Below are 18,873 nucleotides of genomic sequence, written 5' to 3'. Positions count from 1 at the left end.
CTTGCATCCCTTCCCGGCGCTCTTTCTGCAGGAAACGGGTCTTGCATATCCTTCGCTAGGCCCACCCTGTCTGTGTGTTTTGTCTCTCCACAGTTGATCCGGCGGGTCGACTGACGAACGGGCGGAAGTCCGCACGACCTGCAGAGCTTTAGACGACCTTTACCTTGCCATTACGCAATCTGTCTGATTTTCGACGTTTCCTCAAATATCACACATCCGATAGACGTTCCATTAAGAATCACCTGAGGTGATCGAGATTTGCACCTAGTTTGCCACAGCGTCAACGTATCGAGCGGGCGAGCTGCCTTGCCTTTGGTTAGCCTGACCGGCCTGACCCGGATCCACTAATCGAGCGGCGCGCCTCCCCAAGCTTTCCCCGCTCACACCTCGAACGGCACCCGACCAGTGCGCGGGTGCGCTGGCCCAGCCCTCGCGCGCCTCCGTCCTCGAATCTCGACACCAATATCTTCGACTTCCTGCCCTCCTTCTCTCCCCCCCACCCCAAAACTGTTGCTTTTCCTTTCCGTCCTTCTATCCCCGCGACCAAGCGACGTCAAAGACGCGCACGTCGGAAGCGGCCAAAGGTTTCGTGTTATTCGAAACACTGCAGCCGTTCTGTTAACGACACGCCATCCGCGATCGACCATTTGCCTCCCCCACGACGGTTGAGCGGCTCGCGCCTGCAATGGGAGATCGCGATTAGCGCCGTCGCATTCTTCCCATCGACACGGCGCCCACCATAACTACGCATAACCGTCCAAGTCTCGATCGCCAACTGTCTACACTTGTCGATACCGAGGTCGGGTACTCCTTGGTCCCCTCTTCAACCACTGGCCTCTTCGGCTAGTCGCCTCGTTTGGAAAAGTTGTATTCGACTTGCCTGGCCGGGGTGGCAGCGTCATCCGTGTCTGGAAATCGATCCGTTGCTGCTGTCCCTTCCCGCTCTCTCTCCCTCTCTCTCTCTCTCTCGCCCTCGCGCGCATTACGAACGACTCGACTGCAACCGAGAACGAGGAAAATAGATGTTTCGAGGTTAAAATACTGTCCGGATATAGACATAACAAAACGGCCTTTTTTGTAAGTGCTCTCTCGCCTCTCGTCCGATCTTCGCACGCCACCTTCGCCGAACCTTTGTCTCTGTCTATGAGAAGCACCCGCTTGTCTGTTGTTATGTCAATACCTGTGTTCTCAAGCGCATCTCAGACGGTTCACCAGCACTTGGCGTACAGTTTCTGATGGAGTCGCACAGTTGCTTACTTTCCGTTTCGTGGTATTTGTTCGGTAATTCGGTAAATTCGCCGCCGTCGCCTAATTTCGTCACTCGCCTTCGCCCTACTTTTTTTTTGCCCCAGCTAGAAAGATGAGCTCCGGAACGATCAAGCCTGGCGGTTCGTCAAAGCCAGCCCAGGGGAGCATCCCCGCTGGTCCGCCGAGCAGTCAAACTATCCTCTTGGACAAGCTGAATAGGAGGTCCACGCCCGACTCCGAAGCACTGGCAAGCTCGGATGACGAGCCTGAGAATCACCGCCAGGATAGCCATCCTCCCCCGGTACAGCCCCAGCAGCCGGTGCGCCGGTCATCCTGGTTGAACGATACCTCTCAGCAGTCACTACCCCGCCAGAGTCAGAGAAAAGGATCCTTCGCGAGCACCTCGATGTCTCCAACCAGCTCGCACCCTGCCACTCCTTCCGGCGAGACAGGGGTTGCGGGTTGGGGTTCTCATACGGGCTCGGCTGGCGTTCTTGGGCGGACTCACTCGGGGACTGGTTCGTTCCCCTGGGGTACCGGTATTTGGAACAACGACAGAAAGGACCCTCCTTCCCGTCTGACGGAGGTCTTACCTTCGCCCACGTCCACAGTTGCGCCAGGAGGTTCAAGCAACTCGTTCTTTGGCGATAACAGTTTGACACAAACTTCATCCGCACAGCGAGACGCTCCCAGCTCACAGATCCCGTTTGCCATCCCACTTCATCCGACACCAAAAACTTACCGGTCTCAGTCATACTCGGTTGGTCAGCTTGAACCCGAAGCTATTGCTACGAGTATGGCTCCGCCGTCGTCGATCTTGGGGAATCGTCGTACGGTGGGACATCCGGGTCTCCAACACCGGCCGTCCCGACCTAGTATGCTGAGCGAGATGTCAAATGACGGCAGTTTGCTGGGCAAAGTGAACGAGGACGACGACGACACCAGTAGCGGGTCCATGCATGGAAGCCAGCATCAGGACGCGGCGAAAACCATAGAGATGCTCACGCGAGAGAACATGTTGTTGCGCCAACAGCAGCAGTATCAAAACGCACGGCTTCGTCCTCGAGCCTCCACCGCCAGTGCTTTTGGCCTAAGCTCGTCTTATCTGCAAGAGACGGTGCCCGAAGAGTCGGACTACGCGGTCGATGAGCATGACGAACTGAACGACGGCTCTGACGCGGCAACCCGGAGGGGCCCTGCCCGGAGAATGAGCGAGTATGGGGTTGGCCCCTACAAGACTCCGTACTTGGTCGAGAACCGGAAGTTGGAGAACGTTAAGAAGGCGTTTTGGCAGAGCTCTTTGGGTTTTGGTGGCCTGGGGGATATTTCTCAGAGCCGGCGCCACTCCTTCGCTGATGTGCCGACCCGGCAAGCGTCGATCAGCTCCATCGGAGACACTGTTCAAGCGCATGAGCCGGCGGGCCAGGATCTTGCTCACGCCCACGACTATCCCGCCGCCTTCTCTGAGAACCACGGCTACTCCGTCAACAATCAGGGTAAGAATACACCCTTGAGCAATGACATAAGCAGCGTTCTAATGGTGATGGCAGTCTCGCCCTACTTTGCCGGCGCCGCTGGTCTCGGGGGTGCCCAGCAGGGACATCCCCAAGCCGCCTATAGCAACCACCTGCCCTCTCCTTACACCGGGATGCCTGGCTCCTATTCCCACCGGCCTGCTTCGCCTCATCGTGGCATGTATGGCATGGCGCAGCCGCGTCATAACCAGTCTCTCCACATCGTCCTGTTCAAGTGTGCAAGGGCCGATGTGTTCTACATCCAAGAGGGTACCGGTCTCACTGTCAAGCCGGGCGACCTCGTGATCGTTGAAGCCGACCGCGGCACCGACTTGGGCACCGTCGCACGGGATAACGTTGACTGGCAAACCGCAAAAGAGCTCAAGGAGCACTACGCCGAGGAGCAGTACCGGTGGCTTATGATGTACTCCCAGAATGCTGCCGCGGCGCACGAAGGCGTTGGAGCTGGTCTCATGGCGGCTTCAAACGGCCTCCAGGGTAGTGCTATCGGAGGGATGGGTCCCCCGACCCAGCATCACCACATGCAAGAGCCTGGATCGGGGGAGCTGAAGCCCAAGTTGATCAAGCGCCTTGCACAAAGTCACGAGATCCATGCTCTGCGGGAAAAGGAGGGCAATGAGGCAAAGGCTAAGCGGGTCTGCCAACAAAAGGTCAAAGAGCACGGTCTGAACATGGAAATCCTTGATGCCGAGTTCCAGATGTGAGTTGCTCCTGAACATTTCTCTCCCGAGAATTGCTCCGATACTGACTCTTCGCAGGGATTGGAAAAAGCTTACCTTCTACTACTTCGCCGACACTTACATCAACTTCAATTCACTTGTCACCGACCTCTTCAAAATTTACAAGACTCGCATTTGGATGTCGGCTATCAACCCGGCATCGTTTGCCAGTCCTACTCTCGGGCTGCAGGCTCCCAGCGGTGTCGGACCTGGGGCTGTGGTGCCGCGGTCTAGCGCACCTCCGAGACAGCAGGAGCACCAGCAGGAGTCACAACCTGCTTACTCTGGCTCCGGCCAGTCGGGCCGAGGCGCGCCGCCATCCTTTGCAACACAATTCAATGCGGACCGTGCGGTGGTTGCAGGGTCGAACTATCCCGCGAGCAACTACCCCTATCACCCTTACGGTGCCTTTGCCAATACCGGGCGGGCGGGAGCCGGGCCCTACACCCCTGGTGTGATGCAGGGGCTCGACACCTTTGGCGCCTACCCTCAGGCAGGAGATTTCGCGCTCGTGGACGTTATCCGAGTCCACAATCTGCCACCGGCTCCCAGCACGACCAGGCCGTTTCCCCTCTCGGACCACAAGCTGACTTGCTTGGGTCATTCCAGGGCCTGTCGCTGAACTCGCGCTAAATAAAGAAAAAAAAAATACAGGAACAAAAAGCAGAGATACCATGCATCGCACTGGTGGGACGTCCTCTCTATTTTCCTTCCTAGACGCCAGGGCCGTGCAAATGCACCAAGCTCTCCCGTCCGGAACACCATACAAACAAGAAAAAAGAGTAATGCACGAAAAAAACTGACGGTAACGGCCGAATCATCTAATGTAACGAGACTATGGGACATGTTGATACCACCAGTTCAGTTGCTGCAGAAGCCGGGCATCCCCTCTTAAGGAGCCGGTCAGCTTTTGGCTTGCCAGCGCGGATGGAACAAAGCTTTCGCCACGGGTATTGTTTTCTCATCTTTTTTTTCTTTTTCGAATGTTCGCTATGAGTTCAGTCCTCACGGCTAAAGACGGCTTCTCTGTTCACCTTGATGCTCTTTGCTCTGCTTTTAATATCGCGAGATTGGCTGGGGATGAGAATAAGACACGTTCTTCCTTTTCTCCTATTCTCTCTCCATCGATACTTTCAGTTCTTTTTCTTGGCTTTTTTTCTATCTCCCCCAAGCCTTGCGACATTGTCGCCGATTGTTACCTCTCACGAGCCGAAATACTATTTCTTCTTCTCACCATAGACGAGGACACCCACAGACAGACGGGGCTTGGGATTTCCTTGCAGCGGGCATTGTGTATTTCTTTCAGAGACGGGTTACAAGACAATGGCAGGTTCAAGTTTCACTTGGCTAGGAATGGAATTCCTGTACAGATCATATAATTCAGACCTTGGCTTTTGGTTCACTTGTCTAGTGCAACCTGTGTATGCTGGCCTTGAATGATTAGATGCCCTTTTTTCTTTTCTTTTCTTCTTTTCTGATGTAGTCGTAGGCCTAGAGGACAAAACATTTGAAGCCAACTGAGCGTTCGGTTCTAGATATCTCATCCATGCGGCCAATCTTCCTCTTGCTGTTACGTTTCTAAGGGCATCCAACCATAGCAATGCTCAACAGAGTTGGTCAATGGATAACCTTGTGACCCTTCCCTGCTTCCGGCTACCACGATGCTCTCGAGGTTAGCCATTTGAGTTGCTCCTTCCTGGGGGTTATTGTCTGTCAAAAGGAAGGCACAGCGGACGTGACCCGTTGAGTTTGGCCTCAGGAGAGCCATCTGGTCTGTTGCCCCAGTTTTCAGGCTCTTCTAACCGTTGAGATGTTCCAGAGGCAGCCTGTACACTTCACAGACCCTCTCTCTCTTCCGCATCTAATGTTTCATGTTGCTGTGTTATCTAGTCAGGCCCAGCCTCCACCTGCCGCTGTTATCTAAGCACTCATTACAAGGTCGATTCTGTTCCTACGGATAGATTGTTGGTGGATTGTTCTTCTCAAATCGACCGTACATGCCGCCGAAACGAACGGCTAAAGATTGCGCCCCCCGGGGTCGACAGGCTCTATCTCGAACACGGTCGGCTCGTACTTCCAAGACGACGCCCGTTACGGACGCCAATGATAGTGATGCTTTGTCCATGAGGCCAGCGAAGAGAGCTCGTGGAGCCGCCTCGCGCGTTACCAAACGAGATGAAGATGACGATAACTTGGATAACTGGGGCAGGTACGTACATACCAGCCACTATTGTACCTCGTTCTTAGACGTCTCTGACCTGCATGAGAAGAGCATCGTCTAAGCCGTCTACCATCGAGGAGCATTTGATGGACCAAAATGACAAGTCAAAGGAGTTTATCCAGGGCTTCAAAGAGCAAGTGGCCGGAGTCAGAGAGCGAACACACAACGCACTGGCCAAACTCAAGCAGGACTTGTGCGTACTAGACCCTTAACAGAGCCACCCTCTTGCATTTCGCATCTGCTACAATACATGGACAAGGCAGCGGTTGACACTTGAATCTTTGCCGAAGTAGAACCCAAGCATGCAGCGACAATGGCAAGTCCACAGACCTCTCCTTGTATAGCACCCAGCTGGAGACCACCAGCGCTGCCGCGCAGTCCACAACTCCCTCCACCAAGGACAACCCGCTCTTCGAGCAGACCCAGCACCTCCTGCGCCTCAGCCGCGCGGTGCTCGCATGCCACCGCACCGCCGACCGCGACTCGCGCACACAACAGGAGTTGCTGGCGTTGCCACGGGAGATGTGGAAGCAGGACGAGGAGGGCATGCGGAAACTGCTTAGTTATGGGAAAACATTTGGTGAGAAGGCTGTGGAGGGGTGGATCACGCCACATTGTACTGTCGGGGTTGGAGACGGAGTGGGGGAGGAGCAGAGCGATGGGGCTGTTGACGAGAACGGTGAGGAGGGGTTGAGTGAGGCAGAGAATCTGGCGAGGGGTTTGTTTGAGTGGAGGAGAGGGGGACGGGGGTTGTCGAGGGAAGGGGAGGAGAGCTGGGGTGTGGCTGCGCGAAAGCAAATGGTCGCGCTGGCCGGCGTTGTGAGGACATTGCCTCCGAATAAGGGGTGATGGCGGTATTGGGTTTGACTAGTGCTCAGTCAGGGCGGGAATCGCTCGAGTCGCTGGGTTGCTTGATACAATTATGCTCCGGACTCCGAAGCCTTTACAATGATCACGGCAAAAGGAGGGACAAACGGCAAAACTTCGATTGGAACCGAAGTGCTTGACAGGAGCTTCATGCTGGCAGTTGGCGACCTTTTCAGGCTCCTAATTATACGAGAAACTCTCTTTGCCTGGGTAGCTTTAATCCCAACTACCGTCTTTCAATCGTCTACAAGTTCTGCCTACTACGGAGAATCTCCCTACTTATACATATACATACATACTCCGTAGTAAGTACGGATTACAGATTAGTTACGGCAAATGCGTCGTGGAGTGTGGAGTTAATTCTGTGGGGTTCGGACCACCACGCTAACCAAAACAGGCGTAGCTCCACAGCCCTTCGGTTAGGGCTTTCGCTTTTGCACAATCGCAGCGTTTCGAGAAATTTTGCTCTTCGACCCTCACGAACTTGGCGAATTCCAGCGATACTAACAACAGGAATTCGAGGCTGGTGCGTATATCCCGCTTTTCGATTGCACGACGACGACCACCGAACCCGTCCAGTTCACTTCAGCCTCGAATTTTACACTGCCCATATTTGTTGGCGACGAGGTGCTGACCTGGGAGTTTGCACAGACAAGATGGGTGCCCTCAAGTACCTCGAGGAGCTGTCGAAGAAGAAGCAGTCCGATGTGGTCCGCTTCCTTCTCCGCGTCCGCTGCTGGGAGGTCAGTCAGTTAACGCACCCTCGAGGTTGTGGACGGAGGCTCGCCGTGGGTTTGTCGACGATGCTCTCGCAGCTCGATTCTCACCGATTCGGGGATCCTCGCCGACGGAACCACGAGCTCGCCCCGTTCTTGCTATACACTCGTTGAACATTTGCTGAGAGTGCATCAATATAGCTCCGCCAGTTGAACGTCATCCACCGTGCCTCGAGGCCCAGCCGCCCCGACAAGGCCCGCCGCCTCGGCTACAAGGCCAAGCAGGGCTATGTCATCTACCGCGTGCGTGTCCGCCGCGGCGGCCGCAAGCGCCCTGCCCCCAAGGGTGCCACTTACGGTGAGGACTCTCCAACCGCCACATGCGCTGGGCTGTGCGCAATTGCGCGTGGGGACGATGTGAACGGATGGCTGACTCGATATTCCGTAAATAGGCAAGCCCACGAACCAGGGTATCAACCAGCTCAAGTACCAGCGCTCGCTTAAGGCTACCGCCGAGGAGCGTGTCGGTCGCCGCTGCGCCAACCTCCGTGTCCTGAACTCCTACTGGATCAACCAGGACTCTACCTACAAGTACTACGAGGTTATTCTGGTCGACCCCCAGCACAAGGCGATCCGCCGCGACCCCCGCATCAACTGGATCGTCAACCCCGTCCACAAGCACCGCGAGGCCCGCGGCCTTACCTCCACGGGCAAGAAGTCGCGCGGTCTCAACAAGGGCCACCGCTACAACAAGACCCGCGCTGGCCGCAGAAAGACCTGGAAGCGCCACAACACTCTGTCCCTGTGGCGCTACCGGTAAACGTCTCGACGGAGACGGCCGTGATTACCGATGTGGCGTCTCGGACGGTGTTTCGGCTTTGGTTCTTCTGTTTCGTGCTGTGGAGTGGCATCTGGGACAGGCTGGCTCGCATGAGGAGTACGACGAAGCCAAGCAGCGTCATGTTGACGTTCGGCAGCAGTGGAATGGGGCATCCGGTTTAGCTGAGCAAAAAAGGAATGGACAGGTGCCCTGTGAGGTGCTCATGATAATTGTCCGCAATCTCTGCGTTTATGAATGGCATTGTGATTCCCCGGCTTGGGAGTTTGGTTTGCTTTCTCCTATGCTTTCGTCTCCTGCCCGGTGCTTTCTCGTCTTTGGCGGCCTCGCGACTTTGCCGTGGTTTTCCTTTACTGTACTGCGTCTCTCCTCCCATCTCTAGTTTTCCTGGAAAGCGTTTCTCCGCTGCCTCTTCTCAACGTCATGATGCTCCCGCAACCCTGGCCGTGACAGCTTGACGATTGTTGAGGCATCGTTACCTCATTGGCTTTACATGGCCCCGGCGATCTGCTCGACCTCGCCCGGACTCCCTCTTCCTGCCTTTGTAGAAAGAGTGGCCCTTCCTGGTGACTTGACATTTTTTCTCCGCCACAACACCGGGTGGGGGGGACCAGTGTCGCAGATCATGATACTTATTCATGCACCCTGTCGTAATGAAAACTGCTGCGGCGACGAGAACACTTGTGGAACGGGAACGTTTACCTCACGCCCTCGAGCGGCCGGCCAAGACATTCATTCTTATATCTCATGGCACAAGTGATGCAAGGTGGGTTTGGATGGACGCTGCATTGGTGTAGGTAGCGACTTCTGGTTCATGGCGCGATGGAGCGTAGACGAGGCTCGCATTCAGCCGTATGAGTCGGCCACAGCGCTCGCTCAATTGTGAATCTCGTGAGTGTGTGCCTGGGGGAGGGCGCTGATGGTCTTTTACTCATGCTGAACTCTGCTTCGTGGCGGCGAGGGCAAGATAAGACGGAGAAGAAAAATAGAGACTAGCGGCATATCGAGACGCCGTGATCCGCAGCGCGAAGAGAACGTGCGCCGTCTGCAGTGTTTCCAACAAAAAGCAACTCGTGTCAAGTTGTCTCTGCAAGGTCACCGAAGAGAGCTACAACAGGCCACGTCACGGGCAAGGAGGCGTATTAGAAATGCAAGTTCTCGTTTGCGTAAATCTCTCTAAATACAGGCAAACCAGGGGAACAACCCAACACAGAACCAGCCAACCATAGTCGAGTGCATAGCTGCTGGGTGGTGGTATGGTGCAGCGTCAAAGCTCCGTGACTATAGCCTCATACCGTCGATTTCCTTCGGAGACACCTAGATGGCCCGGCCATGCAAGGTCAGGAATTTGGACGAAGGCTGGCTCCCGAACTTAGATCGAGGGTTTGAAGTAGAGTGGCCGCCCGTGAGCGAGGCCAGGGCAAGCACCGAAGAAAGCAGAGAAAAGTAATCCATCGAAAGCCGGATGCTGTCAAGACTGGCGTCTCATTGAACAGCATGGACAGTGTAGAAGAGAACGCCGAGAACCAAGTATGAGAACGCAAAAGAAAACCGTAAACACTCATCAGTTGATGAGGAGGTCGCAACGGTGGCCTGTCAGGTTTCCTGAACTCGCCCCTGGAATCCGAGAACGGAACCCTGGGCGAAACCCAAGCCCTCAGGGTTGCCTTCGTTGTAGGGCCCATTGGCACCCAAGATCCGGTTGTAGTGGCCCATGGATAGTGCTTGTTGCTTCGATGATGGAGATCCCTTGGGATCGGAGGGGTTGGACAGTGACCGAGAACCCCGGTACCCGAGCGCCGATGAATGAGAAATAGGCAATGTGTAGCCGGGACAAGAAAAAAAAACGATTCCAAAGCGTGCCAAAATACAACGAGAACTTCTCGCCAGGGAAGCCAACGAAAGCCCTGTATTCCGAAGGTCAGACCATCTGCAGTATCTGGTCGAAGTGATGACGGATGCAGATGGCGTGAATAGGTGGGAGAGATTTTTGCTGAGACCGAGGCGATGAAGTTGTGCGAGAGAGGATCGAAAATTCGAAGTCGAAGCCAATTGAGAACCGGATAAAAAGGGGGGAGAGGGAAAACCCGAAGGGCGAAATGACAGGAAGGGAGGAACCAGTAGATGGATTACGCTCCAAAACGCTCTATGCCGTCGCGAGTGACTTGTACCTGTCGAGCGGATAGTGTACAACAAAGCGGGCCTCCCCGAGACAAGAGCCATAAATCTCGGGAAGGTGCTTAAGCTCGATTGGTTATTGTTCGTCGTCGCCCAGTGAAGAACCGTGTCGCATCGTGAGGAAAACGGAAATGCCGTGCTAGTCATCGCTAGTGGAAACAGTGAGAAGAGGAAACGGTCATGACGGTCATAGCATGTTGATGATGCCTTTTCGTAGCTAATGTAGCAGGGGAGGGAGAAGCCGCAAAAAATGCGGATGACCAAGCCACAAGTCAAGTCTCATCGCTTCGCGTAAGCCGCGTGGGCCGCACCGTGATGGCAACGATCAGACCCATTGAGGCTCGCCATTCTCAGCATTTCCAACGGGATTATACTGAGGCTGGAACTGCTGCGGGCGCTGCTGCTGCTGATGTTGTTGCTGCTGCTGTTGCTGTTGTTGTTGCTGCTGCTGCTGTTGTTGTTGTTGTTGCTGGGCGGCCGTCTGGTTCTGGGGAGGAGGGACTGCGATGGCCGCACTGCTGGGGTACACAGGGCCGGGTGCATGACCCCCGTTCATGCCGGCACCGTGGTTTGCATTGGCGCCATTGGCGTACGTTCCGGTTGAGAGTACCGAAGCGCCATTCGGCATGGCCCGGTTGTGGGCCGAGCGGATGGAGATTTGACCACCCGCGGGATCGGTCGGCAGCACCTGTCCGGCATTGTTCGGGCCAGTGCGGTTATCGTAAGCCTGAATCTTGGCCTGGATGCGGCGGCCATAAGGAGTGGCGCGGACGCTGGGGAGGAGCGGACGAATGGCCTCGATAAGACGGTGCTTCGAGATGGGAGTCGAGTAGTCGAGAGCGGTCTGGATCACGTAGTTGCCAAACGAGTCGCGAAGCAGTCGCTCGATCTCGCCGGGGGCCAGAAGCTCCGACACGATCATGTCCCGGGACTCATCTGAAGCGCAGCGCAAGCACTTCTCCACCACGTTGGAGCTGAACTTGTGTTTTGACAGCTGCGCGATGCGGCCCTCGAACTGCTTCACCAGCGGCTCCGTGAAGGTGGCCTCGTTGAGGTCAATGATGTACTGAACGACGTAATTGCCGAACGGGTCCTGAACCAGGGTGACGGCGTGTTCGGTGATGCACTCGACGAGCCAGACCTTTTGGTTGCCGTCGGCGTGATCGATGCAGCGCTGGAGGACGCAGCAGCCATGGCGGTGAGTGCCCACTTCAACGCAGTGCTTGCCAACCGCGTCGAAGATGAAGGAGGCATCGGCGGCGCTGAGCTTGTTCAGGCACTTCTGGATAACGTGGTTACCGTTAAGATCCTGGATGAGCTCGACGACCTGGTTGCGGAGGGCCTCGACGATCAGGTTGATCTGAACCTGCGTGGTCACATGCTCGATCATCTTCTGGAGGGCTCGAGTACCATGCTGGTTCAGGGCGATCGACACCATACTCGGTGCTGCGTTCTGGATCAGAACGGTACGTTCGTCGTCGCTGCAGTACTCGAGCAGCTTTTGGCAAAGATAGTTGCCAAAGGGGTCGGTCATCAGCTCGACCACGTGCTGGTTGGTCTCGAGCCAGATCATGTGGATTTGCTCAGGAATGCGGTTCTCCAGTTGCTTCTGCAGGTAGCGGCAGCCGTGCTGATCCTTGCAAAGAGAGTAGATAGTCCCGCCAACCTGTTCAAGCGGCAGATTGTTGAAGCGAGCCATGGCTATTCAGATGTTTATACCGTCGTTAGCATTGCCTGGTGCATCGACGAAAGCTGCGCGGAGGGGATGAGGGATCTCACCTTCACTGTCCATCTGGCGGCGGCTCTGGATGACGCGCGCCTGGCTGTCCTGGTGCGGCCGAGGGGCCGAGGGCTGGTTGTAGAGGGGGTTGTAGCCCGTATAATTTTGCTGCGGGTACATGGCCGGCGGGTTGCCGTTGGAGACCGACATGTTCTGCATCAGCATGGGGAGGGCGTTGTAGCCAGCAGGAGGGGGGGCGCCCATGGCATTGTAACCCGGGTTTGCAGGGTAGAACGGATACGGCATGGTAGGGGCCGGCGCGGTCAAGGCGGGCGCCGCAGCCGATGAGGCTTGCTGCGGCTGAGTGGAGGAGGGGCCGAAGGGTGGCGCGCTAGCCTGCAAAGTCGAGGTGATGGACGGGTATGTGGCAGCATCGCGGCCGTTACCCGACGAGCCATCCGATGACAGCTCGCGATTGTGACGACCAGGCATGGCGCCAACGGGAATGCGGCCAATGCTAGCGTTGTGGTTGTGGAAGTGCTGCTGGGCGTGGTTGTTCGCGTTGCTCCCAATGATCGTGGTACCGTTGGGCTTGACGGTCGGCACGTCGTTGGCGGAGTAGGACTGGTGCAGCGTGGGGGGAGATGCCAGGATGTGGGAGTTGGGAGGTGCGACGACTGAGGTAGCAGGTGTATCCAGCGCAGAAGTCGTGGTCTCTGGAAAGAGCTTTATGCCGTCGATCGAGTGGCGGACATTGGCCGGACGGGTGCCGCCAATGGTGCTGGCTTCGGAGGGCGAACCAAGCGGCGCACCGCCGTTATGTTGATTGGAGCCCATGGTAGACATACTCTGCTTGTGGTGATGTCTGTTAATGCTGTTCCAGCCGTTTGGAAGTTGCTCGGGCCCAGAAGCCTGTTGTGAGAGGGCAAGGTCGAGGGCAGCAGAAGAGGCAGAAGTCTTTTTAGGGTGAATGTTAACGAGCCGCTCATGTAGATGAAAATGTATGATGCGGCGAGCAGGTTACATTGAGAAAGCAGGGCAGGGAAGAGGGGAAGGGGTACAGTGAGTGGTGATTGGGATGCTGTGAGCGAGAAGTAAGGCCAACGTGAAGGTAGTGGGTGTCCTCGAGAATACAGTGGCAAAGACTTGTGCTGGTTGAGCAGGTGCGAAATGGTGAACAATGAAGTGGAAAGACTGAGGATGGCAGGGTTGTGTGAACCGCGAGTGTCCGCCGTGACGGGAAGATGGGTTATGATCCAGCACAGTGCCAAATTTGCTAAAAAGAAACTGATGGGAAGGCCGATTTTCAGGGTTGTGCAAGACGGGCAGAGACAGGAGGAGATTTGGGAAGCATGGTGAAGGCAGGCCTAAAAGGCAGAACGAGCACCAAAGGGACAACTTGATTGTAGCCAAAACGCAGAGAGAGAAACGAAAGACTCACCATGCTTGGATATGCCTGCTGCCGGAATAAGGATGGGAATGGGTCGGTATTACCAACCTGCGCTGTGGGAGTCGTTCTGTTCTCTGCCGAATTAGAATCTTCGTCTCCGAACAGGAACCCGGTCGTGTTGTTGCTGTCTTCGAGGCCGATGTCACTCAAGTAAGTCCGGGACCGGGTCACGGGCATGGAATAACGGTTGAGTCTGGAAAGAAAGGGTCGTGTCAGTGACTTGAATCTGCTTTGGTGATGGCTGCCGCAAAATCATCACGGGTGGCTGAACGCCGAAGGATAATGAAGCGCGAGAAAGGGTCCTTTGAAGTGCCTTGAACCGGCGCTCTGTATTCACAGGTGACCATATATGCTTGGTTGTGCAGGTGCTGGTAGGAAAAAAAAAACCCAGGTCTTGTTGGGGAAAGAAGTTGGGGGAGCCGAGATGGAGATGAGAATGATGATGGGGATAGGGAACAATAAGTTGAGAAAGCTATGTATGGCGGCCTTTGAGCCGTGTAATATTATCACTGTTCCATTCAGCAGACGCGAAGGTACGGGAAGCTGGCAGTAGCTATTGTCCTGGCCTCCGCTGAATGGCAAGTGAATACGCCGGGGGAATAGGATGGTGTAGCAAAGGAGGAGGAGAATAGGAAAAGGGAGGGGGAGAGGTATCTGAAGTTATGGACAGTCTGAACATGAGCCTTCCTATTCGTGTAAGCCGGCCATTTCAACCCCTTGGGATGAATGAATCCTGGGGCGTTCTTGGCGGCAAGCGAGCATCGATGAAGAGCAAAGGCGGCGAAGAGGTCTTTGGGAAGGAAATTGGGTAAGGTTGCTGCGACACATCGTCTACAACCGCGTTAAAGAAGAGGGTTGGGGCGGTTAATCCAACCCACCCGGCCTCCCCCCCCCCCCCCCCAAAAAAAAAGTCGCCGTTAAAGAGGGCCACTTACGCGTTTGTTGATCGATGGCTCGTGGGGTCCTGACGGACAGCCTCCTCCTTCTCGTCCTCGTCACTGTTTCTCCGAGAGCCCGGTACCGAGCGGGAGGGGATGTCGTCGAATGGAAAGCGAGACGGCAGCGTGCCCGAGAGAGGCGAGGTGAGGAGCGACCCGGAGCGGCCGGGGCGGTTGAAGAGGCCCGGGGGAGACGCGAGGCTGGAGGTGGAGTAACGATTTGGCCTGGAGAATATCGAAGGGAAGCCAGAGCTATCGCGGTACTCTGGGGGGGTAGTCGGCTCCGATTGATGGCCGCCAAATCGAGCTACCAAATCCTCCTGCAGCTGATGAAGCTCCCTCTCCTCCTGTCGCTGCTGAGCGTCCAGCTTGTGGATCTCGGCCTCAAAGCGCCGCCTGTGCTCTCGAAGCCGCTCATAATCCTGCCTTTTCTTTTCAAGCTGTGGCCAAAGTCAGTCAACCGTTCTTCGCTCCTGGAGCAGTTGCAAGGGACTGCGGCAGCAGCAGTCCTTCTCGTGTTGCATGGGAATCTCAAGACCCCGGAGACATTCTCTCCGGTGCAGCCCGAACGGAAAGCCAGCTCAATGGCAGACGCCTTGGCGAAGGGACATACCAATTGCACTTTATGAAGAGCCTGCCGCAAGCGATGTCAGCCGAGGGTCACAGATCCGAGACGAGAAAGCAGCAGCAGGCAACCAAAACTTCCCGACTGCTCCCGCCCCCCCTCTCACACGCTCTCTCTCTCTCTCTCTCTCTCTCTATATATATATATATCTACCAGAAACGTACCGTCGTTGACGCAAAGTCTTGAGGTTCGGGAGGGACGCGCGGTATGGTGGTAATCGATGACAGTGTTGGTACACGGCTGGAGTCGGTGGTAAAACGGCGCGGCAGCAAGCCCCCGTTGCGAGGAGGCGACACGAAAGCGCCGCTCACTTGCGACTCGGCGCGGGGGCTCTGCTGAGCTCGAAAAAAATCGTCCATATCTGCGGCCCTCTGCTAATAGAAACACGGCAAATTTTCGTACACGGGCGCGCAAATGGGCGACGGTGGCTCTTCTCTATAGGTCTGGAAAGCATGTTGCGGTCAGCAAATCTGGCTCGGACTCTGGAGGAATCCGAAACTCGAGTCGAACCGCGTGCGCGCCTAAAGGGACAGGGCCATGGGGAGCAGCAGCAGCAGCAGCAGCAGCAGCAGCAGCAGCGCGACGAGCTGGAGCCCAATCTCGAAATCGATGGATGCTCTCCGCTCGCTACTCGTCAGTTGTTGCTGTGCAGACAGGCCATGGCTCCCGCAGCCATCAGCTGTTGTGTTGCGGACCCTTCAACCCACCCCCCTCCTCCTTTCCCCCTCCCTCTTGCGGCGCGGTCAACATTCACGCTTCGCGCCCCTCGGCGCCTGCGCGGGCGGATTTGAGTCCTCAAGGAAACTCTGCGAGAGCGGCACCAAAAAAGCTGGAGGAAAAAAATTGATGGGACACTGACCTAGAGAAACAAAGACAGTTGGCACACGCTACGTCCTGGAAACCCAGGCGCAACAGCAAAGGGGTCGAAAGCAGTAGTACAAAAGAATGTGGGATGGGGAGGAGAGCAGGCCAAAAGCGTGCCCGCTTTGGGTGGAGGTTTGGTTTAAGGACAGCCTGCCACAGTGGGCGCTGGACGGACCCCTAGCAGCGGAGTCGTCCGCTGCTGGCTGGCCAGTGAAGGTTCCCATCGGTCCAGGGTTGCGAGCGAGGCCCAAGCTTTCCAAAGGCTGCGTGCGCTAAAACATTCACCACCGGCCCGGGCTATCTACCTACACTACCTAGTGTACTTCTTCTTCTTCCCCCCACCCTCTCTCGATTGGGCTGTTGTGGGCCCCTCTCTTTCTCTTCCCTTGCGCTAACAACGTTCAGGTGGGCTACTCAACAGTAAACTCCGACCCCAGTTTGAAAGCAACGTTAATTGGGAAGGTACGGCGCGGTCCTGCGGGAGCTTCGACGCCTCCAGCGGCTCGTCGATAAATTTGGGCCAAGAGGCAAGCAAAATGGAGGGATGCTAACGAAACTACGGATCCGTACTGTGCTGTGTGTGTATGTATGTAGATACGTTCATACATACATACAGCGCGCCACCTGCAAAGAGAAGCGGCAGCGGCAGCAGTAGTAGGAGCAGCACCAGTCGGTTGCAGAGAGGGAGGTTACAACGGCCAAGAATGGCTTCGAGTTTTTGCTGCCCAAGCCCGCCAACCCCGGATTTTCAGGTTTGTACCCTACTTCCTTGTTACTTTAGGGAGGGGGAGGTACAGTCGGTAAGGTAAGGCAGGTACTCTATACGTCTCTCGTCCCTTCCCTAAACTATTCGAAACCATTTCGTATGCGCATTTCGCGTCCGGGTAGGTGACTCCAAAAAAGAGGCGATGGCCACCCGCGCTGATCAAGGGGGAGGAGACGCCGCATCGGCACACTGACCGGATGTCCCATCTTCCCTCCACGCAGTGCGGGGGTTCGCCAGCCCGGCAACTCTCTGCCAGAGCCCGCCCTCGAAGGGAGGTGTCCCGTCTCGTCGGTTTCTCGCCGTCCATCTCGCCCCACGAGAAGCAGCGATTCATGACCGTCCAGGTGGTGGATGCTGAGAGGGTGTTCAGCCTCGACTCAGAAGCAGGTGACCGATACTTTCGTGCAAGCAGCGGTGTACATACAGGATACACGGTAAGCGAAGAACGGCGGGTGTGGCCGCACGGCAGGACGGCAATGGCATGGGAGAAGCAGGCCTGTCAGGAACTGTGACGCCGGCTCTCGGGTCGCCGCCCGCCCTACTACATCACTTCGAATGTCGGCACATAATATATGTGTGTACTGGACAAAGCTGCCACACCTACACTGTGCACGCATACATACGCATACAGAAACTTGGACCAACCGGCGGATGGCGGGTGGTCTACAGGTTATATCTAAGACAGCCAACTCCTTCTCCAAGTTTAATCACACGCATGCCGATTCATATGCGTGGAACCTGGTGTGACACTGGCCGCCCTCTGTGGTTGCGTTCTGGCGACTCGCAAGTTGCACGATTACCCTGGCTTGGTTGTTCACCACTTCCAACTTCCAGGCGGGAAGGCCTGGGCGGGGCTTGGGTCGACCTCGCTTTTTGCCGACAAAGATGTTGAAGCCAGTGCCAAACGCGGAGGTCTTGATGGGCATCATGGTCGTCGTTTGCTGTTCTGGCTTGCTCATCACCATTCGTACAGTACAGTACACCTTCTAGCACGCAGTAGTTGAACGCTTGCAACAGGGATCTCTGTTCGATTCGGCTGTATGCGCTCCCTACGCTAGGAACATTCGTCATGGGGTTTCGTATCCTTCGTGGGGTGCTACGTCCCAAAAAAAAAAAAAAAAAAAAAAAAAAAAAAAAAAAAAAAAAGGAGAGGGGCGGGGGGGAATCTTCTTGCCCACTTATAGTCACTCTCTCGACTGCGCATTCACCGTTAGGGTGGCGACATCGCGGCGTTCGACGCATTGAAGACGAGCGCCGACCCGGTGATCCTGCCATTGTGGTGGCTTGCTCTAACCCTAGGGGCTCGCCCTCGCATTTAACCGGCTTTGCAATTGCGCAGCCTTCAGTGCGAAGACCAAGTCTACGGGAACTTGACCATTCAAAGCAATGGACAACACATGCTTCGAGATCAGCATGGACACGTCCCAGCTACTCATCAAGGATGGATTAGGTGTACATACATACATACACGAAGTCCGTACGTATTTATGTACGGACGTACATACTTACACGTGCATGCATCCTAGGTCAGTACGTTACTTACTCCATGCATGCCCTCCGGAGGGCAAAGGCAATTCTTCGCTCACCGAGCCCAGATGGGAGAAACTGAGCAGCGTAACCCCGCTCCACCGAGGAAGGGAAACCTCCGCTCCAAACAGATCATTTCAGAGGTTCAGCATTTGTCTCTGATGTGACGAGGGGAAAATTGCAGAGAGTCTGCTATCACCTTCTCTGCTCGTCATCCTCGCTTCCCCGCCACCAACGGGCCGCAACCCCTCTCTAGACGTTGCAGTCAGGGGTCTTCATGTGGAGCTCTCATCCTTGCCCGCGCGTGTCGAGACTCCAGCCCCCCCTTTCCTTGTCAACTTTTTGTTAACTCTCTCAATTAAATTCCGCCGTGTCGACGCGACCGGGGGACTCGAAGGCCGGATTTTTGATTGGGGTGGGGGGCGGAGGGCTTGCTCTTGGGAGGGTCAATTGAGGCATGGCAAACGCGCTAAGCACGCTCATCCACACTATGAGCCAATGCCAGCAAGTCCGGTTCTGCGACAGATCTGTGCAGCCCACCACTGCCCGACGAGACGCACCGAGGGGTATCACCGCACACCCCGTCGATCTCGGTGCGACCTCAGGGCTATGGGCCCGGATGTGATTCGACACGCTTTCCCATTCCCAAGGGGCCCCGATC

The 18,873-nt window shown here is 55.9% G+C and overlaps 5 protein-coding genes across 5 annotated transcripts; 3 read left to right on the top strand and 2 right to left on the bottom strand.

Annotated features, from left to right (window-relative positions):
- Window positions 1-1,360: 1,360 nt before the first annotated feature.
- On the top strand, window positions 1,361-4,124 carry P884DRAFT_267746 (uncharacterized protein; the record flags this gene model as incomplete). Its single annotated transcript, XM_069442138.1, has 3 exons — window positions 1,361-2,744; window positions 2,799-3,483; window positions 3,542-4,124. The coding sequence occupies 3 exons, from the start codon at window positions 1,361-1,363 to the stop codon at window positions 4,122-4,124; spliced, it is 2,652 nt and encodes an 883-aa protein (XP_069300283.1).
- A 1,375-nt stretch (window positions 4,125-5,499) lies between these two features.
- On the top strand, window positions 5,500-6,572 carry P884DRAFT_238451 (uncharacterized protein; the record flags this gene model as incomplete). Its single annotated transcript, XM_069440083.1, has 3 exons — window positions 5,500-5,564; window positions 5,773-5,916; window positions 6,068-6,572. The coding sequence occupies 3 exons, from the start codon at window positions 5,500-5,502 to the stop codon at window positions 6,570-6,572; spliced, it is 714 nt and encodes a 237-aa protein (XP_069300282.1).
- Window positions 6,573-7,109: 537 nt separating this feature from the next.
- Window positions 7,110-8,564, top strand: P884DRAFT_218864 (60S ribosomal protein eL15). The gene is made up of 3 exons (XM_069439387.1): window positions 7,110-7,333; window positions 7,508-7,664; window positions 7,759-8,564. Exons 1-3 carry the CDS (start codon window positions 7,247-7,249, stop codon window positions 8,124-8,126), a joined length of 612 nt encoding a protein of 203 aa, XP_069300281.1. The 5' UTR covers window positions 7,110-7,246; the 3' UTR covers window positions 8,127-8,564.
- A 2,083-nt stretch (window positions 8,565-10,647) lies between these two features.
- On the bottom strand, window positions 10,648-13,669 carry P884DRAFT_193725 (armadillo-type protein; the record flags this gene model as incomplete). Its single annotated transcript, XM_069437775.1, has 3 exons — window positions 10,648-12,023; window positions 12,102-12,999; window positions 13,484-13,669. 3 exons carry the CDS (start codon window positions 13,667-13,669, stop codon window positions 10,648-10,650), a joined length of 2,460 nt encoding a protein of 819 aa, XP_069300280.1.
- A 754-nt stretch (window positions 13,670-14,423) lies between these two features.
- Window positions 14,424-15,414, bottom strand: P884DRAFT_297685 (uncharacterized protein; the record flags this gene model as incomplete). Its single annotated transcript, XM_069444541.1, has 3 exons — window positions 14,424-14,870; window positions 15,044-15,064; window positions 15,220-15,414. 3 exons carry the CDS (start codon window positions 15,412-15,414, stop codon window positions 14,424-14,426), a joined length of 663 nt encoding a protein of 220 aa, XP_069300279.1.
- Between the last annotated feature and the right edge of the window lie 3,459 nt (window positions 15,415-18,873).

This window comes from Thermothelomyces heterothallicus (genome assembly GCF_042370625.1).
Source record: "Thermothelomyces heterothallicus CBS 202.75 unplaced genomic scaffold P884_scaffold_4, whole genome shotgun sequence".
Classification (NCBI taxonomy): domain Eukaryota; kingdom Fungi; phylum Ascomycota; class Sordariomycetes; order Sordariales; family Chaetomiaceae; genus Thermothelomyces; species Thermothelomyces heterothallicus.
This window is presented reverse-complemented; position numbering and strand designations above follow the sequence as displayed.

What these genes read in the sequence shown, in the direction of transcription:
- P884DRAFT_218864 (XM_069439387.1), top strand. Translation starts at nt 7,247, where the DNA reads ATGGGTGCCCTCAAGTACCTCGAGGAGCTGTCGAAGAAGAAGCAGTCC. An exon ending in TCCGCGTCCGCTGCTGGGAG is followed by an intron (nt 7,334 to 7,507) that starts GTCAGTCAGTTA and finishes GCATCAATATAG; the next exon opens with CTCCGCCAGTTGAACGTCAT. An exon ending in CCCCAAGGGTGCCACTTACG is followed by an intron (nt 7,665 to 7,758) that starts GTGAGGACTCTC and finishes TTCCGTAAATAG; the next exon opens with GCAAGCCCACGAACCAGGGT.